Source organism: Propithecus coquereli, unplaced genomic scaffold (genome assembly GCF_000956105.1).
Source record: "Propithecus coquereli isolate 6110/MARCELLA unplaced genomic scaffold, Pcoq_1.0 Scaffold162, whole genome shotgun sequence".
Classification (NCBI taxonomy): domain Eukaryota; kingdom Metazoa; phylum Chordata; class Mammalia; order Primates; family Indriidae; genus Propithecus; species Propithecus coquereli.
This window is the reverse complement of record NW_012140747.1, coordinates 58,548-84,365: the sequence shown is the minus strand read 5'-3', so window position 1 is coordinate 84,365 and position 25,818 is coordinate 58,548. Positions and strand designations below refer to the sequence as shown.

The 25,818-nt window shown below is 38.8% G+C and overlaps 2 protein-coding genes across 2 annotated transcripts in view; one reads left to right on the top strand and one right to left on the bottom strand.

The window, feature by feature from the left end:
* The window catches only part of FIP1L1 (factor interacting with PAPOLA and CPSF1), a 72,009-nt gene extending 57,772 nt beyond the window's left edge, over positions 1 to 14,237 (bottom strand). Inside the window, exons 1-9 of the mRNA XM_012641087.1 lie at positions 13,952 to 14,237; positions 12,728 to 12,772; positions 12,593 to 12,632; positions 8,817 to 8,874; positions 7,077 to 7,180; positions 3,601 to 3,665; positions 3,081 to 3,188; positions 2,547 to 2,677; positions 2,183 to 2,251 (exon numbers count right to left, since the gene is read on the bottom strand). Coding sequence (XP_012496541.1) covers positions 2,183 to 2,251; positions 2,547 to 2,677; positions 3,081 to 3,188; positions 3,601 to 3,665; positions 7,077 to 7,180; positions 8,817 to 8,874; positions 12,593 to 12,632; positions 12,728 to 12,772; positions 13,952 to 14,036 — 705 coding nt within the window. The 5' untranslated portion in view covers positions 14,037 to 14,237. The remainder of the gene's footprint in view (positions 1 to 2,182; positions 2,252 to 2,546; positions 2,678 to 3,080; positions 3,189 to 3,600; positions 3,666 to 7,076; positions 7,181 to 8,816; positions 8,875 to 12,592; positions 12,633 to 12,727; positions 12,773 to 13,951) is intronic.
* An 8,862-nt stretch (positions 14,238 to 23,099) lies between these two features.
* LOC105807680 (sec1 family domain-containing protein 2) overlaps positions 23,100 to 25,818 on the top strand; it is a 60,456-nt gene continuing 57,737 nt past the window's right edge. Inside the window, exon 1 of the mRNA XM_012641104.1 lies at positions 23,100 to 24,078. Coding sequence (XP_012496558.1) covers positions 23,241 to 24,078 — 838 coding nt within the window. The 5' untranslated portion in view covers positions 23,100 to 23,240. The remainder of the gene's footprint in view (positions 24,079 to 25,818) is intronic.

Below are 25,818 nucleotides of genomic sequence, written 5' to 3'. Positions count from 1 at the left end.
AACTTAAATTATGATTCTTAAATCCATTCCTCTGGCCATTCACCATCATGAGTTCAGGCCCTAGTTCATTTCATTCTTATAGTACTATAACATACAACAGCTCCCTATCTAGTCTCCGACTCCTTTCTATCCCCCTTAAATTCTACAGTCCACGCTGCTGCCAGTTCCTTTTCTAAAAACCAGATCTTCACACTATTTTAGTGCTTGAGAGCTTTCAAACAGCTTTCTACCAGCTACACAAATGTCCGCAAGCTAGTTTAAGATTAAGGTCTTTCCCATCATGGCTCTATTTCTACCCTTTCCAACAGACCACAATATACATAAATAAAAAATGTTTGCTACATGCATTATTAACATTCACACCCTCTTCCCAAATTAGTATTTCTAACAGACATGTTAATATTTCAACACATTACCACGGCAGAAAACCATTAGATTGCACCCATCAAATTCATTAAGAATCAAATAAAGGCTGGGCACGGTGGCTCACGCCTGTAATCCTAGCACTCTGGGAGGCCGAGGTGGATGGATAGTTTGAGCTCAGGAGTTTGTGACCAGCCTGAGAAAGAGTGAGACCCCGTCTCTACTAAAAATGGAAAGAAATTAATCGGACAACTAAAAATATATAGAAAAAAATTAGCCGGGCATGGTGGCGCATGCCTGTAGTCCCAGCTACTCGGGAGGCTGAGGCAGGACGATCGCCCAGGAGATGTTTGAGGCCAGGAGTTTGAGGTTGCTGCGAGCGAAGCTGACGCCACGGCACTCACTCTAGCCCGGGCAACAAAGCAAGACTTTGTCACACACACACACACAAAAAAAGAAGAATCAAATCGTAAAGGAAGAGTCAATGACCTCTTCTCATATAATCAAAAGAAATCTCCAAATTATTTTTTGATAAACAGTGCATATAAAATACACATTCACAGTGGCTACCTTCAATGAGAGATTAGCCCCTAGGAATCTCTTTTTATTGTTTTTAAAAGTCTACTGCAAAAAACTAAAGTATACAGAAGCTAACAGTTTGCAATGGCAGTTCTCATTTATCTTAGAAGAAAATAAAAACCACTAATGAACTAGTTTATCATGACAACTTTTCTATCTATTGTAATCGAGTTTAATGATATAGTCAATGCCTAAGTAGACAATATCACCAAAAAGAACCTGATGACCATTTAAAATAGACATCATCACACACTTTCAAAATATTTACAACAGAACAAGAACCAAATACTTACCTATAGTAGGATGTAAATTAAAATTAAATTCTTTATATAGAACTGTGTCCAGCAGAGCGGTTACATCTGCGGATATAGCACATGCATTGCATAAGGCAGTATTTTTGGTGGACAGGACTGCAGTCCCAAAAGGGGCACAGAGTTCCATATTCAGCCCACAAAAGTTCCCTGAGTGCACACCCCAATCCCAATCTAACACTCCCAATCTCCATCTGAGTGCCATTCAATACAAGAATCAAATATTAAGGTACAGAAAGAAGAGTACGTAATCTGGTTTCAAGAAACACATGAAAATATTATTCTTTGGACTGGGTCTATGATCATACAGTGGAATGAAGCCAGAAATCACACTTGATACCCAACTAGTAGTATCAACCTTCAAGTCTTGCACATAAACCTACTTCTTTTAAGCACTAATTTAAAAAATCAATGGCTTTATCCCATTCTGTTGAGTTCTTAGAGATTCTTAGAGAAGGCCTAAGATTCTTGAAGACATCTTGAACTACAAGATAGATTACACCGATGATTTCAGTGTCATGCAGATAATATAAACAGTATGCCACCTTCCTTACCATTTTTTAAAGAAAATAAGGAAAACTAAGTCTCCAATTTTGCTGATAAAGATTAGAGCATGACCTACAATGAGAATTTAATCTGTTGCCATTAACTTTTACATCCTACAAACATATACTACGACTCAAAATAAAATCACAACATATAGCAAAGAATAGTTTTACTTGGCATTTGTTAGTATAATAGGCTATAAATTCACATGCTTACAAAAGTGGAGATAAAACAACAATCAGCAAATTTGTAAGTCACCAGGAAGCTGAAGGTTTGGAAAAAAGGTAACTATTTCCACTTTATCTTGTCCCTTGAATAGTGGTATGGGAGCAGACTCAAGAACAAAAAATGAGAGCAACCAAGGATAATTTACTAAAATTCACCTTAAAAAGATTGAATCTGCCATCTTGGATCTCTGCACCTGGTGTAACTTCCATAGTACAGTCTTCGGCCTAAGTTAAATAACATATTCCCCATTAAGATACCACATAATTTGTAATTAATAGGCCATATAAAGACAAACTAGCTGTGGCTAGTCTGTGACTTGAAACTAAGAACATCAGATAATCATTAATATGAAACTCTGAAAGGGAAGGAAGGGAAAAAAACAAACATGGTAAAACAATAAAAATTTTAAACTATCAAATAGCATTTAACCACCTTTATAGGGAAAAAGTGATTTATTTGGGGGGGGTAAAAGTGGGACAGTGGAAAAGGCAGGGGGATTCTGAAATATTTACTAATTACCGTAATTTTATTTGTAGTAGAAGTAACCGGTATAACTTCAAGTCCCATTCGTATCCTCTTTTGTTTTTCACAGTAAGCTTTCCAGGTGTCTTCATTAAACCCATAATTGAAATAATCAGAAAGATCAGCACCTAAAAATAAAACATACTTTTAGTGTGCAAACATTTCAGGAATATTTTTATACATCAAAAATATAAGGAACTATAAAAATATGAATTTAGAGTTCTATCAGTCTTATCGCCCTAATTTTACTAGTTCTCAAAATTACCATTTATGGTGGCAAAAAGACTACAAAAATTTTGATCAAATTATTTCCTTTAGAAACGGCATTTATAAAAAAATATGCAAGTCTATATTTAAGTAATGCTAGGCTACCAGTAAGATTTAATAATCTAAGTCATTATTACTAATCATTTGCTTAAGACAATAAAAATGACAATGAAAAAATAAAATTATTAAATGATGTTCAAAAATACTTTTCTGATGATTTCACATTAAAACTCTTGAAATAAATATAAGCCACAACAATCTTACCAGGTTTACGCCATGGTTTATCTTCAAAAGAATCCAAATCTACCTCTAAGAGTGGAACTCCATTAATGCTGCCAGGTGCATCAAGGTCTACCCCTTTGACTTTTGTTCCTATTTTATAAAATTACAAAATGGTGAAGGAGCTACATTAGCAAGAAGCTGGGAGATAACACAGACAAACAGAAAACATTAACGCCTTTTTACTATTCCTGGCACAAAACATGGCAAGGGTTCCAAACAAAGCATTAATGTTTTTACCATAAATAAAAGTAGGTGAAGTCAAACGTTATGGGGTAACTATAAAATAAACTGGATAGAAAGATTAGGGATCTACAATAAATAAGGGATGCCTATACCAAAAGGAAGTTGCTAAGAATATGTCCTATCTGGTCTTTTCAGAAAAAGTTTGCCAATCTGTGATATATGGTCAAAAACTGCTCTTATACAAGAGCTATTATAATCTATTTATGACTTATGTAAGATATGTGCCTTATTTTCCTATTGATGCAAATACAAATTTTACCTGTAGTTCCATAAACTCTTCCTCCTGTCTTGATGTTAAGATTCACAGGTGCAGTACCATAACTCCTAAAAACAAAATAATAAAAATCACCCTAAGAAACTTAAAAGTAAACAAAATAGTATGATCGATGTGTACAAATTATACACTCACATATAAATGGACTGACACCAACTCACACAATTTAGAAAACATTTTAAATTATTTTTAAAAGTCTGTCACTCAACAAAAAACAAAAACATGTATATTTTTAAAAGTCTGACTTGTTTCCATTTCAAAAAGCTCCTTGCCACCAACTCAATAACCCACTGTAACAAACTTCCTAAGATATTTAGCTGGGAAGGGAAGAACAGTTTATACCCCTTGTTTTCATTTCCTTGCCTCCTAGTTATTCAACATACAGCAATCCCGCAGCAGTGAAATTTCTCCAACTTCTTGCCAAATTCGGTGGCCTCCTTTTCAGTCCTTCCTGCATTTGATATTGTTGATAAATCCTCTCTCAATACTCACAGAATACTTTGTCCATAATATGAATTCATTTACATGAAACTCTAAAATACCACTGCTGGCTTACATTATTATCTCACCTGGACAACTACTTCAAGTCCGTTACCTAATTTCTCCTCATCTAAACCATCCCAACTACTGCTGCTAGAGTTCTTTTCCAAAAATCTGACATGCCTAAAAACCTTCAAAGGTTCCACAAAGACAGCAAAAGCGTCCTAACTCCTTCCATAAGAAATTTCAACCATCCCTTTTCATCAACCTTATCCTCTAGCCACGTAGTTCCTCCAAACCATGCTTCCACTGCACCTATCCAAGCCATGCCCTCTGCCTAAAAATCACCAGTCCTCCGCCTCAAGAATTACTCAAGCAAATTCAAATGTTACCTCTGGAATCTCCTCTTCAACATTCAACATTTAGCAACTTTCCTCTCAAAGCTTTCAAATCACTTTGTACATGTTTCTATTCTAGCACCTAGGTTGCACTGAAAATATCTGCTCACATGACTTCCTCACTATTTCTGGAACTATTTTATAATTTTTTAAATTCAGAAATCAAAAACTGCTGCTTCCATGTAACTTTACCTAAATCTTTAGGAAATCTCATGGCAAAATTTTAACAAGCATTCTTTTGTATCAAGATAAGAAGGAAAAATGTAAAAACAATGGACTCAACCACTGATCACTTGATATAGGCACTATCTTGGCTACTTAACAGAGTAGCAGACAAATTATGCCTTTAAAAAGTGTTCACTGAATAAATGAATGAATGAATCTTAGAGATAGCTAAGAAACTACTTCTCCATACAAGATAAATTATTCTTGCTTTAAGATTTGCTTTTCTTCATGCCTAACGTATAAAATGAACTTGTAACACAAGCATGTTACCTAAAAGAGTTATTTTGGACTTTCTAACAACTTATAATAAACCAAGTTAGTATTGTTCCTTGAACAAACTTTGCTCCTTAAATTTGCTTCTGAAAATGCTGTACACAGAGTAAATATTTATCCAATTTTATTTTCTCAATGGTATTCTTTCAGTTTCCTTTCCATATGCCTTGAAATATGGAAGTTAGGCAAACTTTACACTTTCCACAATGGTCTATAACTTACTTTTGAAATGAAAGTTCACACAAAATAGATGGATTAATAAATGGCTAAAGGCATGGATAGACAGATATGAGTTAAAGCAAACACAGCAAAATACAGACTGCATAATCTAGGTGATGAGCAAGTGAGTGGTTACAGATCAATTTCTTAAACTTTTCCGAATATTTGAAAATTTTCATAATCAAATATTAAGGGGCAAAAAACTATCAGAGAAAATTGTGCCTTTAACATGCAGTTTACTTAGTCAATAAACACTAAATACTATATGTAAGGCAATGTGAGGAATAGGAAAATTCACAAACAATGGTTTCTAAAGGAATTTACAGTCTAAACGTGATAAATAAGTACCAACAAAACTACAATACAGAAAATTGAAAATTGTCATAAGAAATAAAGTTCGGATAAAGTACTATGGCAGTCTTCGTACATTTAATATTTGCATGCAATTCCTACCAAAAAAATCGGTCACATTAATAATCCAAAGAAATTGTCAATTTTTGCTTTAAATTGCTCTATACTGGCAAATACAAATAATCTGATGTAACAATATCTACTAAATATGCCATGATTATACAGTTTTATATAAATGAGTTCCTTTTGCATAATGCAGACGGTAAAGGCCTATTAGCTGAAAGATCTACCAGTACAATATTATAAGTCCAACACTAATTATTTACTTTACCAAGTAGAGTTAAGGAGCACAAAGTATCTATCCCTCGCATGAGTAACTGAGTCTGTACTCTGCTCCCTATAAAGTTGCTAGGATTTTAAAATTACATGGGTAGTCACTATTATAATGCAATCCTGACTAGGACAGTAACTGAATTACCTTTAAGCTTCCTGAAATAAAAAACTTTTGAAAAAAATGGCTCTACTAAAAAAATATTTTGCAGCATTTATGTATATGTGCTGCTTCATGAACTAGTGAAATCAATGAAGTTATTTTATGTCTCCAATGCACAAACTATAACCACAATATATAGCCAATTTGAAAAAAAAAAACACTAACTCTTATTCAATCACTATAACAAAATCACAATCGGTACTTAAATGCAATCTTTCTGTAAGATTCTTTATGTACCCAATGAGTCAATGACAGCCCATTCACTTGGTCCAGTTTATAAAACATAAAATTTGAGACAAACATTGGCCTTTTTTAAAAAGCCTGCAGGAACTTGGAAAATAAACTATTAAGAGCAAAAAGAAATACTTTTGATATTGTTTTTATTGGACAAAACAATTGGCCAGGTAAGGTGGCTCACACCTGTAATCCTAGCACTTTGGGAGGCCGAGGCGGGATTATCACTTGAGGCCAGAGTTCAAGACCAGCCTGAGCAACACTGGGAGACCACTTCTCTACAAAAAATTAAAAAATTAGTCAGCATGGTGGCATGCACCTGTAGTCCCATGTACTCAGGAGGCTAAGACAGGAGAATTGCTTGAGCTCAGGAGTTTGAGGTTATAGTGAGCTATCATGACACCACTGCACTACAGCCCAGGGACAGAGCAAGATCCTGTCTCACAACAACAAAAAATTAAAAACCTAACCTCAGGTTTTGATAAGAAAGTGAAAGATTGAGAGATGTAAACTACAACATAAAGTTTTCCAGTTCTAACCAAAGAATGTATAGTACTCATTTCTTTCACAAAACACTTTAAATTCGATAATCAAAAACTGCTACTTCCATGTAACTTTACCTAATTAACTTTAGAAGTCTCTTTATAGTCAAATTTTAACAAGAGTTCTTTTGTATCAAGATAGAAGAACATAAGAACAATGGAATCAACCAATGACGGTTTGACACAGGCACATTATCTTTACTATGTAGCTTGCACATAATTGTTACTTACTTAAAAATAACTTACCCATACTGTGGTGCTCCTGTTTTAATGTCTCCTATAGTGACATGAACATCATCCTCATCATCATCACTGTCACTATCACTATCATCTTCAGTCTCAGTCACTTTCTATACCAACATAAACAATTATAAAATACATTCAATAATCCACTTCAACATAAAATGTTAATTAAAAAAGTAACCCTCCTGTGAATGTCTTTGAGATACAGTTTTAGAGAAAAAAGTTACAATGCTTATGACACTGCCACCCATTTCAACTCATAATTTTTTTTTTTTTTTTTTTGAGACAGAGTCTCACTGTGTTGCCCAGGCTAGAGTGCCGTGGCGTCAGCCTAGCTCATAGCAACCTCCAACTCCTGGGCTCAAGCGATCCTTCTGCCTCAGTCTCCCGAGTAGCTGGGACTACAGGCATGCGCCACCATGCCCGGCTAATTTTTTCTATATTATTTTAGTTGTCCAATTAATTTCTTTCTATTTTTAGTAGAGACGGGGTCTCGCTCTTGCTCAGGCTGGTTTCGAACTCCTGAGCTCAAACAATCCGCCCGCCTCGGCCTCCCAGAGAGCTAGGATTACAGGCGTGAGCCAACGCGCCCGGCCTCAACTCATAATTTTGACGTTCTACGTGATAAAAAAAAAAAGGTAAGACCAAATAAAGAAATTAAACCTTTTTTTCAGCATCACCTTTTGATAAATATCTCATTTTTTTTAAAATACTATCTATAACCGTCCATCTTTCAAGAATCTAAGGCAACATACTAAGATATCGGCAAGATAAAACTACAAAAAATAAGTATTTGAAACATTCTTGGCAAAAAAGACTATGAACAAAAGAAAAACAATTGTTAAGATTCACAGAGTCACGGTCAAAAAGTACCAAAGAGTTAAGGAGTAGCTCAATTATCCCTGGCATTCATTCACACCTAGAAGAGGCCCTATATGCAAATAGTTGAGGAAATACCCTGTTATCTCTCTGTGTAAAAATGAAACCATTTATGAAGGTTTTATTTGGCTCTAAAAGGCTTTTTTGTGCTTAGTCACATCATAGTAAATAAGCAGATCATATAGGCAAAAATACTCTTATTGTACAAAAGTTCAAACTTGCAGAATAATAATTTCCTTCTTTTTACAGGATTAAAATCTACAAATAAAGAAATGCCTGAGGTGATGGATACCCCAATTACCCTGATTTGATTAACTCACACTGTATACCTGTATCAAAACAACACATGTACCCTATAAAGATATACAAGTATTATGTACCAACAATAAAAACTAAAAAAAAAAAAAAAAAAGTACAGATATTCATAGGATCAATGAGACGTTCGCTTCCCAAAATACCAATTTAACAGGCATGTCAGGGTCAGGGACTGTCACATATATTTAAAAAACACTGCTAAAAAAAACATAATAATCAAACTAATGTTGTGAGGTTCAACATCTGTTTTGAAAATCAGGCTCATTATGATCTACTCAGTTCATCTGCGACCATTCAATTCCCTGAAAGCAATAAACATCAAGCCTTTGCACATACTGTATTTCCTCTAAAAGTCACTACTATTTCTTCTCCTCCTTACTAATTCCTACATATGCTTTTGATGACACCAGATGAAGATGTGCAAAGGGGCAAGATAACACAGGATACTGAAAGTCATGTTAAATGTTGGCTTTCTTTCTAAGTGAACTGTAAAGCTATTGATAAAGATTTTAAACAGGAAAGTAACTGGATTTCAAAGTCTTATGTTACCGGTTTTGGTACACCATTTTCAGCAGTTTCATCTTCAACCCCAGATGGAGGATTAGCACTACAAACAACAAAAACCAGTACACATCAGGTATTACTTTTCAGAACTACAGTCATATTATACTAGCATTTTTACACTATGTCTGATAAAGTTTCCCAAAATTATTGTCTCCACTGGATGGTAAGAACAAAGGTGGTAAAATCTGCCCGTCTTATTCCCTCCCTGTTATTCCCAATATGTTACATAAAATAAGCACTCAATATATATCATAAGTAGAATGGAAATGCCTCCACAGTCTGTTAATAATTTGTAATTTGATAGTGGGATACCATTCAAGTTTTTAACATTTTTAAAATATATGGCACACAATCACTTTTACTTATCTTAAATCTTTATTGAATACCCACTATATGCCAGGTACTACTGTAGTTGCCAAGAGCTACAATAACAGTTTTCTCTTTTCCTTGGTGCCCAAGGAACTCACACTTATGATATTGTCACATTAACTCTTATATGCAGTTAACATACATGCTTTTTCCTGGTTCTCTGCTTCATCAATCTTATTAGATATATGTCCTTTGTTGAACAAAAAATAAAATTTTAAGATTTAATACAAATTTATCTTCATGCAAGATTATCCTCCAGTTCGATAGTAATAAGGAGCTAATGTGAGGCATTTTAAAAAACTAACTTTTTTAAGGCCAGTTAATACTTGAATTTGTCCTTTCACAACAAAACAGATACTTAACAAAACACTCCTGTTCCCATGAGATTCAAGCATATGACAATTAACCAAACACTTCTAGTACTATAGTGTAATAGGTTTCTTACATTTTTTGTAATTATATTTCAACAGTGGGAATTAACATCACCTCATTTTACAGTAAGAAAATTGAAGTACAAAGCAACTAACTGATTTGGCCCAGATCTCAGCTATAGTAACATTTCTAAGAAAAATGTCCAGATGTTGACATAGTTCAGAGCTCTTTTCATTAGATTTCTGTTAATCTCTTCTAAACTTCACTTTCTGTCAGGCAGTTTCTATATAAATCAATTTAATCTCTACAGTGGCATTTTCAAACACAATCACCAAATAAAACCAGCTGAGGGATAAAAACTGAACTGTTAAATTTTCATTATTCTACTGCTTGCCTCCAGAAAACAAATATGCAACTATAATTCTTCAGTACATTTACACCTCCCGCTTAAATAAGCTTCTAGGTAGCAAGAAACAAGTTCCATTTACTTTCTACGTCGCAAAACAGTATCCTATCTTTAGCCAAAACTTGGATAGATAAAAAAGAATTGGAGACAGTGTAATGCAGTGGTTAGGAAGAACAGAGTCTTCATCAGCCGTGAACTCGTCACAAAGAAGCTGGGGCAAAGTCCAACAGCACAGGACTCAGGTAGGGCAACGCAATGATGTATCAAATCAAATACCAGCAGGTTCGGCAGATCTCCTTTCCCCAACGGACCTACTCTTTTACAAGTTTTAATTTTTTATCACCATTGAAATGTTAGAAACATGATAAAATTATAAGCTTTTTCTAAAAAAATAAAATTTTCAACGTAAATTTTTATCCATAGGATGAAATAGTCAATTGTTTTCCAAATGAAGTTTTAGTAAGGAATATAAAGAAATTTTGACAGTGACACTCAGGGAAGGTAGAAGGTGGCTTCCCTTCAATAAATGGTGTGTATTAGAGAATTAAAATTAAGGAATGTTCAGGCCGGGCGTGGTGGCTCATGCCTATAATCCTAGCACTCTGGGAGGCTGAAGTAGGAAGATTGTTTGAATTCAGCAGTTTGAGACCAGCCTGAGCAAGAGCGAGAACTCATCCCTACTAAAAAATAGAAAAAAGAAATTATCCAGACTACTAAAAATAGAAAAAATCGCCGGGCATGGTGGTATGTGCCTGTAGTCCCAGCTACTCAGGAGGCTGAGACAGGAGGATAACTTGAGCCCAGGAGTTTGAGGTTGCTGTGAGCTAGACTGACACCAGGGCACTCTAGCCCAAGCAATAGAGACTCTGTCTCAAAAAAAAAAAAAAATTAAAGAATGTTCATTATAAAGTAAACTTGGAGACTCGTAACCAAGAGTAGCAATGGGAAAAAGATTATTCTATTTAAAATGTATGTATTTGACTGTGAGTCTACATACCCTGCAATCAATTTCTTGACCAACTGGGTCAAGAAATGGGTATAAAGGAACATTTAATCACTTTCAAAATTATAAATTAAACTAATCTCAATGTGGTGCTAAATTGAGATTAGGATCGAATGCATAAATTCCAAAACTAAATGATAAAATTTCAGATGATATACCAATGAATGACAAGAATATAGGGGCTACATTTGGGTGAGGAAACCAAACTGTAATTTTGGCTCCCCCAAAGCTATTTCTATGTCGATTTCTCCCTTTCTTCCATCTACTTTTTTGTTATAACAGCTTTATTGAGATGGAATTCACATAGCTTAGAATCCATCCAAACAGAATTAAATGGGTTTTAGTACGTTCACATAGCAAAACCATCATAACTATCTAAGTCCAGAACATTTGCATCACCCCCAAAAGAAACCTCGTATACTATAGAGTTACTCTCCATTTTCCTCTGCCAGTTCCAGCAACCACCAATCTGTCTCTATGGATTTACCCATTCTACACATTTCATATAAATGGAATACGATATATGTCCTTTGTGATTAGATTCTTTCACTTAGCATATTTTCAAGGTTTATCCATGTTGTAATACATACGAGTACTTCATTTCTTCTCACTGCCAAACTGTAGTCCATTGTACAGATATATTTAATCCATTCATCAGTTGATGGACACTGCGTTTTTTTTTACCTCCCCATTTTTTGACTATCAGGAATAATGCTGCTGTGAATATTCATGTACAAGTTTTTATGTGGATTTGTGTTTCCATTTCTCTAAGGTGGGAGTCATATAGTAACTGTTTTAGGCAACTGCCAGACTGTTCTCCAAAGCAGCTGTACCATTTTACAATCCTGCCAGCAGTGTATGAGGGTTCTGATTTCTCCATCTCCTCACCAACACCTGTTTTATCTTTTTGATTATAGTCTGCTGGGTGAGAAGTGGTAGGTCCTCCACTTTTCCTCCAAATATTCTTTAAAAGCTCTTTAACTACCTATTCCTCCATTATAGGACACTAAGGCATCTGGTCAAAGTCATCATATCCATGAAATTCTTTGCATGAGTTTTGAAATTTACAGTAAACATCTGACTTCCTGATTACATTTTGTAAATGAGTGTATCTTTCTAATAATTTAGCACAGGGGATCAACCTTATAACAAATTAGTTAATTCCACTTTGAATTTAAATAAATATAAAGCATTGAAATCACAACCAAAGTGCCATTACACCATCAAAAACATTAATAAATTGTAGAAACAGCAATTTAGGGGGTTCCTTATTTACTTAAAATGTTTTAAGTTTAAACTATTTTTTCAGCAGCTTAATAATTATACCGTATATTCCACTAATGAACTCATTTAAAAGAAGTTACTTAATAGTCAAAAGTAGTCAAACCCTAACTTCAAAATCTTTGTCCTATAGGCTACTACTAGCAAACAGAATTGGTATAGATTAGGTACTGAAACAGGAATAAACCTTAAAGGAGTCAATCTCCTCTGAAATGTTTTAAGTCAAAATGTTATAATCAAGCCAATGACTATAGTAAAATGTTGACAATTTGTTGACAGAACCACTGTATCACATAAGCTATGTAAGCATCAACAGGAAATTTCACCAACCTGGCATTTTCTTCTTCTGGCCTTTCAACTTCGTTTTCATCTAACAAATAAAATAAATAAAATAAATAAGTAAATAAACCATTCTTAAAGAAACCAGTATTATGAAAATCTGAAGTGATCATCACAAGCACTAACCTAGGTCCTTTGCCAAATCTCTGTGCACATGCACGTCCCATGGGCCTATAAGCACATCCAAAGTTAGATCACCTTATAATTACTTAACAATATATTTTTTTTACGGAAAAAAAGATATATCAGACTTTACTACTACAAAAATAAGCTTAATTTAAGAAGTATTAAAGATTTCCAGGATCTTTGTAAAAGAAATCCTACACATTCACATTTCAAAGAGTATTACTAATACCAAATCTTGTCATCAAAGATAATGAATTCTTTTAACAAGTTTATCAAAGTTACATCAAGTTTATCAAAGTTACAAAAAGAAGCTGCATGGTGCCCAACGTGCACTTTTATTATTCTAAAGACAATGAAGAACTTACGTTTTAGGCAAAGAACAAATGTTAACTTTCAAATCTGGTGTCAGTAACAGGCAAGAAGGGATTGTGACTTAACGAAAGTTAAAAACCAGATGTCAAACAAGTTCCCTTCAAGAGGGAAGTAAGTACAAGATGCATTAAATTTAAGAAAAAAGAAATGCATGAGATGATACTGAAAACTATAAGCCTAAGGGTCATGAGATACTTCTACGATGTTGATTAAAGAGCAGTCTCTTAAAAAAGTAAAACTTCACCTTAATACAGGAGACATTCAGAGTTTTCTTTATGGGCCATAATGTATTCCATCTCTTTCTCTCTCTCTTAATTAATTATTTTTAAAGCACGACTTTCAGACAAGGAGGTACCCTTGCAGGTGCATTCCATACAAACTGACCATCAAGAAACAACACGTTAGTTTTACAGCATTAACTTTATTTAGCTATTATTACAGAATGACTTTCTGAAAAGGACAGGAAGGGCACCCTACGGCCACAGGGCAAGAGACACCCAAAACACACCGCTGAATCGATAGAAAAAACAAGTGTGAAGAGCGCGCAGGCGAGGCGGCCGAGAAGCCCCGGCGGGGAGGAGGGCGAAGCCGAGGGCCTGCCCTGGGGCCCCCCGCCCCAGGCCCCGTCGTCGGCCGCCGCAAGAGTGGGTGCGCGTGGGGGGCGTGGGCTGGGCGGCGGAGGCCGCGGGGCGGGGAAACGCGCGCACCGCGCTCGGCCTAGGTCGGGCCGGTCGGGGCTCGGGACGAGAGGCCCAAGGCGGCGGCCCGAGGGGCCCGGGACGCCGGCCGTTTGCGGGCGGCGAAGGGAGGCCTGCGAGAACCCGAGAGAGACAGGGACAGGAAGTTCCGTACCGCCATAGAGCCACTCTTCCTCCTCATCCCCTCCGGTCCCGCCGCTCAGCTCCGACACTAGGCGCTCGACCTCGCCGGCCGACATGGCCGCCCCGAGCACAACTTAAAGGCGGCGATCAACAGCCCCCTCCAACCCGTCCCCAGCCTCGCCGCCCCGGGGCGCGAGAAGGGCGCGAACCCGCCGGCGAGCGAACGAAGAAAGCGCGAGACTTAAATCCCGGGAAGGCGGCGGCAGCTGCAAAGATGAAGACTCCAACGCCGACCAGCCTTGCGCACGCGCAGCGGCACCCAAGCGGCGCGGCGTCTCTAGGTGGCTTCGCTTCCGCGGCGGCCACCTGGGCCTTGTTGCGCACGCGCAGTGCGGTTGGCCCCGCCCCGTAGAAGCCCGTTTTGCCATTTAGCGAGGCTTTCTCGGGTGGCGTCCTGCGTCGGTTGGGGTTCCCCTCCCCCAGCCTTTGCTCAAGTAACCCGCATTGACTTCGCTGGCGAGTGCACCATTGTTCCCTCCATCCCTGATGCTTTTTCTTGTCGCCCTTTTTACTTATTTATTTTTTTAATCTTCTGAAAGGCCTTGTTTCCTTCCTCACGTGTTGTATCAGCCTTGATACAGAATCATTACCTGTCGGTCCTGTGTTTCTCATTGAATAGAGAAGAAATAATCCGTGCTCAATTTCTTGAAAAATTAATTTTAACAGCCAACAAAAGCAAAACTAATACATGAATAATGCATTCTCCTTGTTAGAAAAACAAAAGCCAACGTTACAGTCCACGTCAAAGAGCACCTCATACACTACTCTGCTTTTCAGAGGCATCCCTTGTTACTTTGCCCTTGTTACAGATGCACAGCCCTGTTTGGGGTGCATCGTTCTGGAATTTTCTATACGTTTACTTCACGTGTATTGTGCTGTGTCAGGTGGGAGAACCTTAGGTCGAGGGACCTTAAAGGGTATAGTATCATCTTGCAACTTGCTTTTTTAAAAAAACAAAAACACAGCAAAAAAAACTCAACTGTCTTGGCGATCTTTTCCATTTCAGCATATATCAAACTATATCCATTTTTAAGTGCTTCATAGAACTACACAGCATGTGGGGCACAAAGCGAATATGGCTATTTCCATACCGTTGTGTATATGTAGATTGCCTTCAACTTTTCGCTTTTACCAGAAAAAACTACAATGAAGATCCTTATGACTTCGTGCAGATTTGTCTGAGTGTTTCTCCAAGATCATAAAGTATGTACGGTTTTTATTTTAATAGGTAAACCGAATTTTCAGGCTACTCTTGAGCAAACCTTTCGAGGACAAAGACATAAGATCAACTGGAGTTCTCGTACTTACTTACACCTGGCAGGTTGCATAACCTCCGGCAATCAACCTCTATGCTTCAGTTTTCTCATCTCTAAAATGAAAAAGCTGAGTTAAATGATCTCTAAGGGCCCCTTCAGTTCTAAAGTTTTCAAATGGAACACTCACTTTTCAACAGACAGAAGTCAATTTTGGTTTTACAAATCAATGAGTTTTCTTGCTCTTTAATGAATAGATATTGTTTTTTTCATTTATTTATTTAACAAGTGTAGAATATTTGCTCTGCTTAAGAACTTGGAAAGTGAAGACACAGTCCCAGCCCTTAAAGAGCTCTTAATTTATTGAAAAAGACAGAAGGGTGGTAAACAACTCTCCTCCAAGGGAAAAGGTGAATGTGCTATAATAGAATCACAAATGAAGTGTTTACACCCCACCAACACCACAGCATCTCACAGTGTTTAAACAAACCACCCACGTGGTTTTAATCCTCCTCACCTTTGAACACACTTCTGCTATTCCCAGCTCCCTTATCTGTTTAAATTAATCCCTTGCATCCTTCTAAACTCTTTTGCAGTGTAATCACCTTGGTGAAATCTTTCTTGAATCCCATTTTATCTCCTCCTATTTATTTATTTATTAAATAAATATTTTTGAAGGGTCTATCAAGTGCCAGGAGCTCTTCCAGGCTATGGAGATCCGGCAGTGACTAAAACAAAGTCCTTCCTCTCATGTAGCTTTGATTCTAATGAGCAAGTCAGACAATAAACATATACAGGTATACCATGTCATGATGATAAGGATTATGAAAAGAATAAGCAATATAAAGGGACCCAGAGTGGAGTGCTGAAGAGGCATAGGGTTCAATTTTATGTCAAGTAGTCAGGGAAAGCCACTGGGATGAGGTGAGGTGACATAGAAGTAGAAATCTGGATGGAGAGAGGAAGTAAGCCCAGTGGAGTTCTGGGCGAATAGACTAATAGACAGAGGGAATAAGAAATGCAAAAGCCCTGAGGCGGAAACATATTTTGCATGTTCAAGGAACCCAAAATGTAGCTGGAGTGTAGTGAGGGAGGGAGAGAATGAAGATGAGGTCAGAGGTATTAGGGAGTGGGTAAAACAGAGCTAATCACTCTCTTCTAGATCTTATGTTGCTCTATGACATGTGTCTAGCACATTGTATAGTAATTATTTTCCTACGTATCTGTTTTCTTCCTACTCTTGGTTATACTGAGTCTCCTCTCAAACAGAACATCTTGTTTATCTGTCACTCCCATTCCTCTTAGGGTGCCTAACACCGAGTAAATCTTGATCTTTGTTGAAAGGAGTAAAGATTTTTTGTAGTGCTTGGGATTATCATAAGGCAATCTCATACTCCCATCCGTTTACCTTTCTATTTACCATTCATGAGTCCATAATGAACTTTGGTGGTTTCATAGGAAAACAAATTGCCTTGTGCTAAGGGGCCTCTTTCTCTTTTCAGCTGCTTTACAAGGCATTGCTTAAACCAAACTAAAGACTTGATGGGTAGTACCTGATGCATTAGAATTGACTTCATGGTGGAGTTAGCATTTGAGCTAAGCTTTGAAAATGAAGGTTTCCACAAGCAGAGAAGCCCATAAATTCCTAATAACCACCCTGAAAAGGCCTCTTCCTTCCTTGCTTCCAAACTGAGTTCCTTGCCTGGATATGCTTCCTTTGCTAAAGGTGTGCTTCTCTCCCTACTCACCTTGCTCACAATGTCAAGCACATAGAAAGTGCTCAGTAAATCCTTAAGCTAAGCCTGAATCATGCGTATGGAGGACCTAGAAATGAGGTGAAGAGAAATATGCTTGATTTTATGAAGAATGGGAAATAAAAGCCGATCATTTTGAGCAGAGAAATACAAATCACATTTTAACAAGGTAGACATGGTAGTCGTAAGCAGGTCATTTTGGCAAGAATTCGTTTTATTCTGCCATAACATCTGAAAGCAAGAAAAGGCTTTTGCCTGGGTTCTCCTATCTTTACTGTCTAACCTATCTCCCAAGGTCATTTCATCCAGTTCCATGACTTTTAATACCACCTATGCCATTGGGTATTTCTATCTGTAGTCTTTTTTTTTTTTTTTTTTTTGAGATGGAGTCATGCTCTATTGCCTGAGCTAGAGTGCAGTGGTGTCTTCATAGCTCACTGCAACCTCAGACTCCTGGGCCCAAGTAATCCTCTTGCCTCAGCCTCCCGAGTAGTTGGAACTACAGGCACACACAATCACGCCCAGCTAATTTTTAAATTTTTTGTATGGATGGGACCTTGCTATATTGCCCAGACTGCTGGTCTCGAACTTCTGGGTTAAAGCAATCTTCCTGCCTCAGCCTCTCAAAGTGCTAGGATTACAGGCATCAGCCACCACACCTGGCCTCTATCTGCAATCTTAGCTTCTCCTTGAGCTCAGGACTCTAATGCTTCACCTGATACCTATCTTGGGTATTTAATAGGCATTTCAAATATATGCCCCAAACAGAACTTGTGAATTCCCCTCCCAAACCTTACCGGTCCCACTCCCATACTCCCAAAGGCTTCTCCACCAATACCCACCATCCAACTTGTTTTATTTAGCCAAAATACAAAGACTCATCCTTGCATCTTCTCTTTCCTTCTCTGCCTCTCTCACACCTATGCAAATCCATTGGCAAAACCTGTTAGCTCTTCCTGTAGAATATATCCCAAACCTACCTACTTTTCTACATCTGCACTGCTACACTGCAATTCAAGTGACACAAAACTCTTCAATGGCTTCCTCTTACGCGTGAAATTAAATCCAAACTTCCTGTCATGTGGCCTATAAGCTCTTTCACGATCTGGAAGTCCCTGAAGTTATATATGATTATACAGGCTCTGCATCGTTCAACTTCCGTATCACCTCATTCTTAGTCACCTTTTGTTAACTCTTTTAGTGTCTTTTTTTCACATCTCTGCTATGGACTGAATGTTTGTTTCCCTCCAAAATTTATATGTTGAAACCTTAATCCCTAATGTGTTGGTGTTTGGAGATGGGGCCTTTGGGAGGTAATTAGGTCCTCCCTAATGGGAAGGGGATTAGTGCCCTTATAACAAAAGACAGGAGAGCTTGCTTCCTCTCTCTCTGCTCTCTGCCATGTGAGGGCACAGCACAAAGATGGCCAGCCATCTATGAACCAGAAAAAGAGCCCTCACCAGAACCAGACCATGCTAGTACTCTGATCTCAGACTTCCCAGTCTCCAGAACTGTACGTATAAACTACTGTTTATGTCACCCTGTCCGTGGTATTTTTGTCTGAACTAAGACAGTGTCTGTGCTTATTCTCTCCCAGTTCTTGCAGACCTGATTCTCAACTCTGCATTTAACTCTCAGTCCCTGCTTTTGTTCCATTTTATGTGCATGCCCATTAGTTTCAATATTTTAGCAGAAGAATCTCTCAGCTTGTTCACTGAAACTGAAATCTAACCTCCCTCCAAGGACAGCACTCCTCCTTGTCCTTCTCTGCTGGATGCCCACCATCATCCTGCTGCCTGCTGTATTGTGGAGCCTGGAGACAGCGTTGTCATTTCCCTGGTGCTTCTGCCTCTACCAGACTGCATGGCTCCACTGTCCTGTGAAAACCCTCCTCCTTTGCAGCTCACACCATCCACATTTTCCACCTCCACCCGTACCTCTTCTCTTTCCCCCATCCACAGATGACATGGGAGTCTGGTCCACAGTCTTCCCTTCCTCCGCCACTGGGCATCGTGACGTGTGACTTGCACATCCTGCTTGTCTCACGGTTTTTGACCTCCTGGAGTCTAACTATTCAATGATATTCATTCACTCCACTTCTGCAGTCCATGTTCGGGACTATACCCTGGATCTTATTCTATCATAGAATTATTCCCTCCTTGAATTTTAAAGGCCAAGCTACTTTCTTTGACCCTAATTTCATATTCTTCCAACTTTCTTACCTCCTCATTCCTCCATCATCCTCTTTTCTACAACCTTATAGAGATAGTTCCTAGAAGATGCGTTTCCCCATCCGTTGACTTATTCTGCACTCCAGCGCTCCCCTATCATGGCTGCGCTTTCTTCCTGCACAGGTTCAAATCCTGTGGATCCTTTTCCGTCTCATTTCCCTTTTCTGGCACTTGCTACTGTTGACCACTCTATTCTTAATTCTTAAAATTTGCTTCCCCATGACTCCACTCATTGGCTTCCCACCCAGGAATGTTGCTCAGAGCTCTCTTCATCACCCCATTGTCTTCCTTCTTCTTTATGCTCTCTTCAAGCTATCTGAAGCCCACCCATTTACTAGTGATTCCCAGATTACCAGACTTCTTTCCTATATTCCACAATCATACATCCAACAGCTCACCAGACATTTCTACCTAGATGTCCCTCAAGTATCTTCAAAACAACATGCTCTGACACCTATTAAGATGGCTACTATCAAAAAACCCAGAAAATATCAGGTATTGGCAAGGATGTGGGGAAATTGGAACCCTTGTGCATTGGTGGTAGAAATACAAAATGGTGCAGTCACTATGGAAGACAGAGTTCCCTTAAGAAGTTAAAAATAGAATTACCATGTGATCCAACAATTCCACTTCTGGGTACATACACAAAAGAACCAAAATCAGGATCTCAAAGAGATATTTGTACACCCATGTTGAAAGCAGCATTATTCACAATAGCCAAAAGGTGGAAGCAATCCAAATGTCCATTGACAGATGAATGGATAAACAAAAGTGGTATATACATACCATGGAATAATATTCAGCCTTAAAAAGAAAGAAAATTCTGATGCATGTTACAGTATGGATGAACCTGGAGGACATTATGCTAAGTGAAATAAATCAATCACAGCAAAGCAAATATGGTATGATTCCACTTATATGAGGTACCTGGAATAGTTAACTTACAGAAATAGAAAGCAGAATGGAGGTTGTCTGGGCATGGGGGTGGAGGAGAAACAGGAAGTTGTTATTTAATGGGGTCAGAGTTTCAGTTTTGCAGTGAAAAGTTCTGGTGACTGGTTACACAACAATGTGAACATACTTAATGCCACTGAACTGTACACTTTACAATGGTAAAGATGGTAAATTTTATGTTATGTGTAGTTTACCACAATCAAACAAAAACATGTCCTGACTGAACTCAGCATGTTTATCACCCAACGTGCTTCTCTTCCGGCTTTTCAAATATCAGTGGCTGCCATTTGCCAGTCATCCAAACAGAAAGCTGGGTGTTAACCTGAAATTCTCCTTCTGCCTTCCTCTCGCTGCTAAACTAATAACCGAGCCCTTTGACACTATCTTCTTCCCATTTCTTTTTATACCCCACTCAGTCTACCTCCTTTGTTGTTATCCTTATCAATTCTCCACAGAATTGTTGCTGGTACTATTTCCTGACTGCTCTCTCTGCCCTAAATCTTGCTCCATTTCAAATTAATTTCCATGTCTCTACTAGAATCTTTTTTTCTAAAACCCAGATGTGAACAAATTATTTCCACTCCTAAAAATACTTTAACAGTTCCCAATTGGCTGTTACTATTTGGATTTGAAAATAACACCCTCCTTGATCTATCCATTCCTTTCTTTTCTACTTCTTTGCTCCTATTTCTTCTTGGGCCCTACTTCATACAAACATTCCAGGGATAGTAAACCATTTGTAGTTGCAGAGAACATGTTGTACTGTTTTATGCCTTTATGTCTTTGTTCTTGCAGCACTCTCTGCCTGGACTGCTAAGAATCCTCCTCCTCATCCTGTCCACCTGGTGAACACCTGGTTTTCTTTGAAGGCAACTCAAAACTCATATCCTATATGAAACTTTTTCTGACCACTTCCCTTTTTCCTTCATTCAATCAGAGTTTATTTTTCATTTTTTATAACTCCTATACATTTTTTAAAAAAATTGTTGCTTCTGTAACATTTTATTGCACTTTTTTTTTACATGTGTGGGTCCTATTATTTCATTATAATTATTATTTTTTTATTTTTTTTTGTAGAGACTGGGGTCTTGCTCTTGCTCAGGCTGGTCTCGAACTCCTGACCTCGAGCAATCCTCCTGCCTCGGCCTCTCAGAGTGCTAGGATTACAGGCATGAGCCACTATGCATGGCCTCATTATAATTATTTTAAGGTCAGGGCTGTGGCTTATTTTTCCTTATATCCTCAATGCCCAAAGCAGTCTCTGGAATATCATACATGTTTATTAAAAATTGGTTGAATGTATTATTATATGGATATTAATTGAACATTTATGTTCAAATGTTGAATAAATTCAACATTTATTGAATGCTTATGTTCTAGGTTTTGGGGATACCATGTATCTAGTAAATAAGTTAGTAAAACAGATATGTTAAAGAAAATACGTGCTAAAACTTACCCCATGATACGGAAGCACTTAGCAAGTATATCAATTGAGTGCTGTGTACTGGGGGAAAAGGAAGGAGTTAGGGTGATGGTGGTGATGAGTAAACTCTTTGTGAATCAGGTAAGGTATTTTATTAACCATTCTATTTTTGGAGCTTAGCACATGATTATAGTTAGTAAGTGCTTAAAACTATTGGTTGAACAAACTGAACCCATGAAACATTCTGGGTTCAGTCTGTTGACTTCATTTATGCTGGGACGATTTCTCTCCAGGCTGGGAGTAGCTGGAGAGAAATTAAGAAATCACGAAGGACTTTGGTGGCTTTTAAGGAGTCTGGATGTATCCTGTAGGCCATTGGGCCAGGAGAAGCTTTTAAGAGGGAAACGGTAGGACTAACTTGGTTTATTAGGAAGAAACCGAATCGGAGGAGGAAGAGATGGAAAGCCAGGAAATGATGGGGGATCATTGCGACTGTCCAGGTGAGTTTGGCTTGTGTGACAGCAGGGATGCAGAGAAAGTAATGTAGGGATAAGGCAGAAAAGGAAGGTGGAGAGAGCCTGAGTGCAGCCTAGTTGGTGGATGCCAGACCCTAACCACCCTGAACAAGGAAGTCGCCAGCAAGTCCCCAGCAGCGGTGACCACCCAAGGATGGATGAATTACTAAGCCAGACGCCTTACAAACTATTTGCACTTGCCTTTCTGTGACAAGTTTATTTTTAACCTTTCTGGCCTGACATCAAGACAATGCTGGTCACCTACAGCTGTCTCCTAACGGGATTTTTTGAACATTTAAAAATATTACCAGTGTCCTATAAGGGGTCCCCTCCTGTTCAGGAAAAGGACCCCTACTCTGTGGAGTAGGAGCTCTTGTCTGTTTCTCTCTCCATAAGCTTTTTGTTGTTAGTTGGCTGGCTCTTGAACTCTCTCCAGCGGGAAGCCAAGAACCCCCTGGCGAGTTCAGGGCCTTTCCCCTCTTCACTGGGGCAACCCCTGCATCAGAAGAGCTCGATTCTAGTTTTGTAGCAGATCAACAATTAGTGACAATGAGATGAGAGAGGAAAGATGGAGAAAATGAAAAATGAGACCAATGGATTATGAGGCTTTTGTGCAATAACGTATGTGACAGCAGTCTATAAACTACAAAATATGACACACGGTTGTTTTTATTTTCTTTCTCCTCTGAGTTTAGATTGGGAAAGTGGCTGTATTTTCAGAGCGAAGTGTTCATTATTGAAGGACGATATCAAAATTTCAGATTTGAGATTTCTCAGGGAGCACGGAGAGGTAATCTGAGCAGACAGGCAGAGGGACGAAGAGAATGCAATTTAGCTCTTTCCTAAGTAACCCCCTTCTCATTTCTCCAAATTTCTGAGGGAGCCCAGAGCCCCGGAGCACCGCCCACCTCTTCCCGGTCCAGACCTTCCTTCCTCAGTCCCGGGCCTCCTCACTAGCCAATCACCGCTCAGTTACGTCATCACCGCGCGCCGCCACAGGCGTGTCAGAGGCAGGACCACACGTGTACCGTGTTGACTATCAAAAGTGTCTGGTAGCCCAGTTTCCGGAAGCGGTGAGTTCTGACAGAAATTCCTGAACTCGAGTCCCCCGAATCTGCGAATCCCCAAGCATGAGCGCCCCAGGCGTGCTGTCCTTTACCCAGCAGGGCTGGGAGCAGGTGCTGGCCAAAGTGAAACGGTCTGTGGTCTACCTGGACGCCGCCTGCGCCGAGAGCCTGCACTGGGGCTGCGGATCCACGCGGCTCCTGGAGGCGGTGGGGGTTCCTGCGTGTCACTTGCGCGAGTTCGAGCCCGACGCACTTGGTGGTGGGGCTGAGCAGCCCAAGGCAGTGTTTGTGCTGACCTGCCTGCTGAAAGGCCGGACCGTGGAGACTCTCCGAGACATCATCCGCCGCAGTCACTTCCAGTATTGTGTGGTGGTCACGGCTGTGAGCCACGCTGTCCATCTTACCGCTAATCATGTGCCAGCGGCGGCAGCGGCAGAGCTGGAGGGGCAGCACCCAGTGTTCGAGCAGCTGCAGGAGAAGCTCTGTGAGTGGATGGGCAACATGAACTACACGGCCGAAGTCCTCCACGTCCCGCTGTTGCTCGCCCCTGCTGCTCCTCACCTTGCCTTGACTCCAGCCTTTGCTTCCCTTTTTCCACTGCTGCCCCAGGATGTGCATCTTCTGAATAGTGCCCGACCGGATAAGAGGAGGCTGGGAAGCCTGGGTGAGGTGGATGCCGCTGCTCTAACCCCGGAGCTGCTGCTGCAGATCAGGTGCCTGGTGTCAGGCCTCAGTTCTCTGTGTGAGCATTTAGGAGTACGAGAGGAGTGTTTTGCTGTGGGTTCCCTAAGTCGGGTCATCGCTGCAGATCTGGCCAATTATGCCCCTGCCAAGAACAGGAGAAAGACTGCTGCGGGCAGGGCATCAGTGGTCTTTGTAGACAGAACTCTGGATCTCACAGGTAAGTGATATTGCTGTGGAGTTCATCATAACCATTCTCCAGGTTGTGGGGAATTTCACTGATTTAGCACATATTTTATAGGCCTTTTGATATATATCAGGTTAAGGATACAAAGACGAACTAGATGGACACAGTCCTTAATCTCACAGAGTTTATAGTTTAGAGGGGGTTATAGACAAGTGAATTAGCAATTAGAATACAATTTGTTAAATGCCGTAATGGGTAAAAATACCATGAATGTACATTGCATTGTTAAACTACTTCATGTAACCCAAGATATTGGAAAAATGGAATAATAGCTAACATCGAGGAAAACTGTCCACCTAGGAACCTTTTAGTAATTTGCAAATGCCAGTATTTACAACAGTCTTTCATAAGAGGATTCTGATTTGTTGGAGATGGGTTAACAGATGACCCGGTGGAAGGAAAACCACTGTATAACAGAACATGAAATTATCACAGACAGTTAGTTGAGGTTTAGGTTTCTTGAAATTAATATTAAAAAGTGGGATTGAACTTAAATGTCACTAGTAAATGAGATGAAATAGAATTGTAGGAAATATTTTCAAATGTTTATTGATTTATTCTTAGGTCTCATTCTATTAAAGAGTGGGTAGATAATCTCAAATCACAATGATATATTAATTATTTATACACATAAGGAGCAAATGTAATCCTTAAAAAAGGTGAAGTAAAAAAACACTGTGATACTTAACATGTTCCCATATCAGAAAGTGTCTTATGTTTATGTTATTTTCAAAAGTCAACTTTATTGTTCTCTAATTAGGTAGATACTGCTAGTAGTATAGGCTAGCCACTTCTAGGTTTAGGGAGAATAATCAAGAAGCTGACATTGGTAAGTATTCCCTTTAGTAAGTCAGAACAAAAAAGTTGAATGAAGTTATAAAAAAACACAATAGGTGTATTTGAATTTTTGGCCATGATAAGGTTAATTTTCAGATCATAAAATAAAAAGTAAGCTAAACAGTAGTACTGAAGTGTAAGCTTAATTATGTAATTGGAAAAACCACGTGTCCAGTCTGTTATTTAAATATAAGTAATAATTGTAGCTTCACAAACTCTTACAGAATTAAAAAGATAACACTTGATGAATATATGTTTATTGAGTTTTTTGAATGGATGGTATATACTGCTTATCTTTCATTCCTTTATGCCAAAAATGTTACCTATTGTCTCATAATTAATCAAAAAGTTCACATAATTTTGTGTTCTCCCCCAAGACTTCAGTTAAACAAACCTTACTGTCCGCTGTCTGGCATCATGGCAACAGCTCCTTTACAGCTGTGGGTTCTATTCCTTGTACAAGGCTCTTTTCTACATACAAAATAAATGAGGTGAGCCTAAGTTCTGCCCTCTAAAATCTGACAATATGAAGCAATCAAGAATGATTTAGAAAATAAGGGTGCATAGGAAGCCAAAGTTGCCATCCAGCAGCAATCATTTCATACTTTCTCTTTCAAGCCTCCAGATCGCCTTCTCCATACTCACCCTAAGCTTTCTTGCTTCTACCATCACTGAGAAAATATAAGCCGTTAGGAAAATTCCATATCTTCCTATACCAGACCTACCACCCTTTCTACATGTGTACCCATGTCTTTCTTTCCTTCCATTAAAAAAAGATATACTGTCCCTGCTATCTAATGTCAACTTTTTCACCTATGTAGGCTAAATCCTCTCTTTTCACTTCTCTCATAGATTAACCATCTTTCAAATACCCTC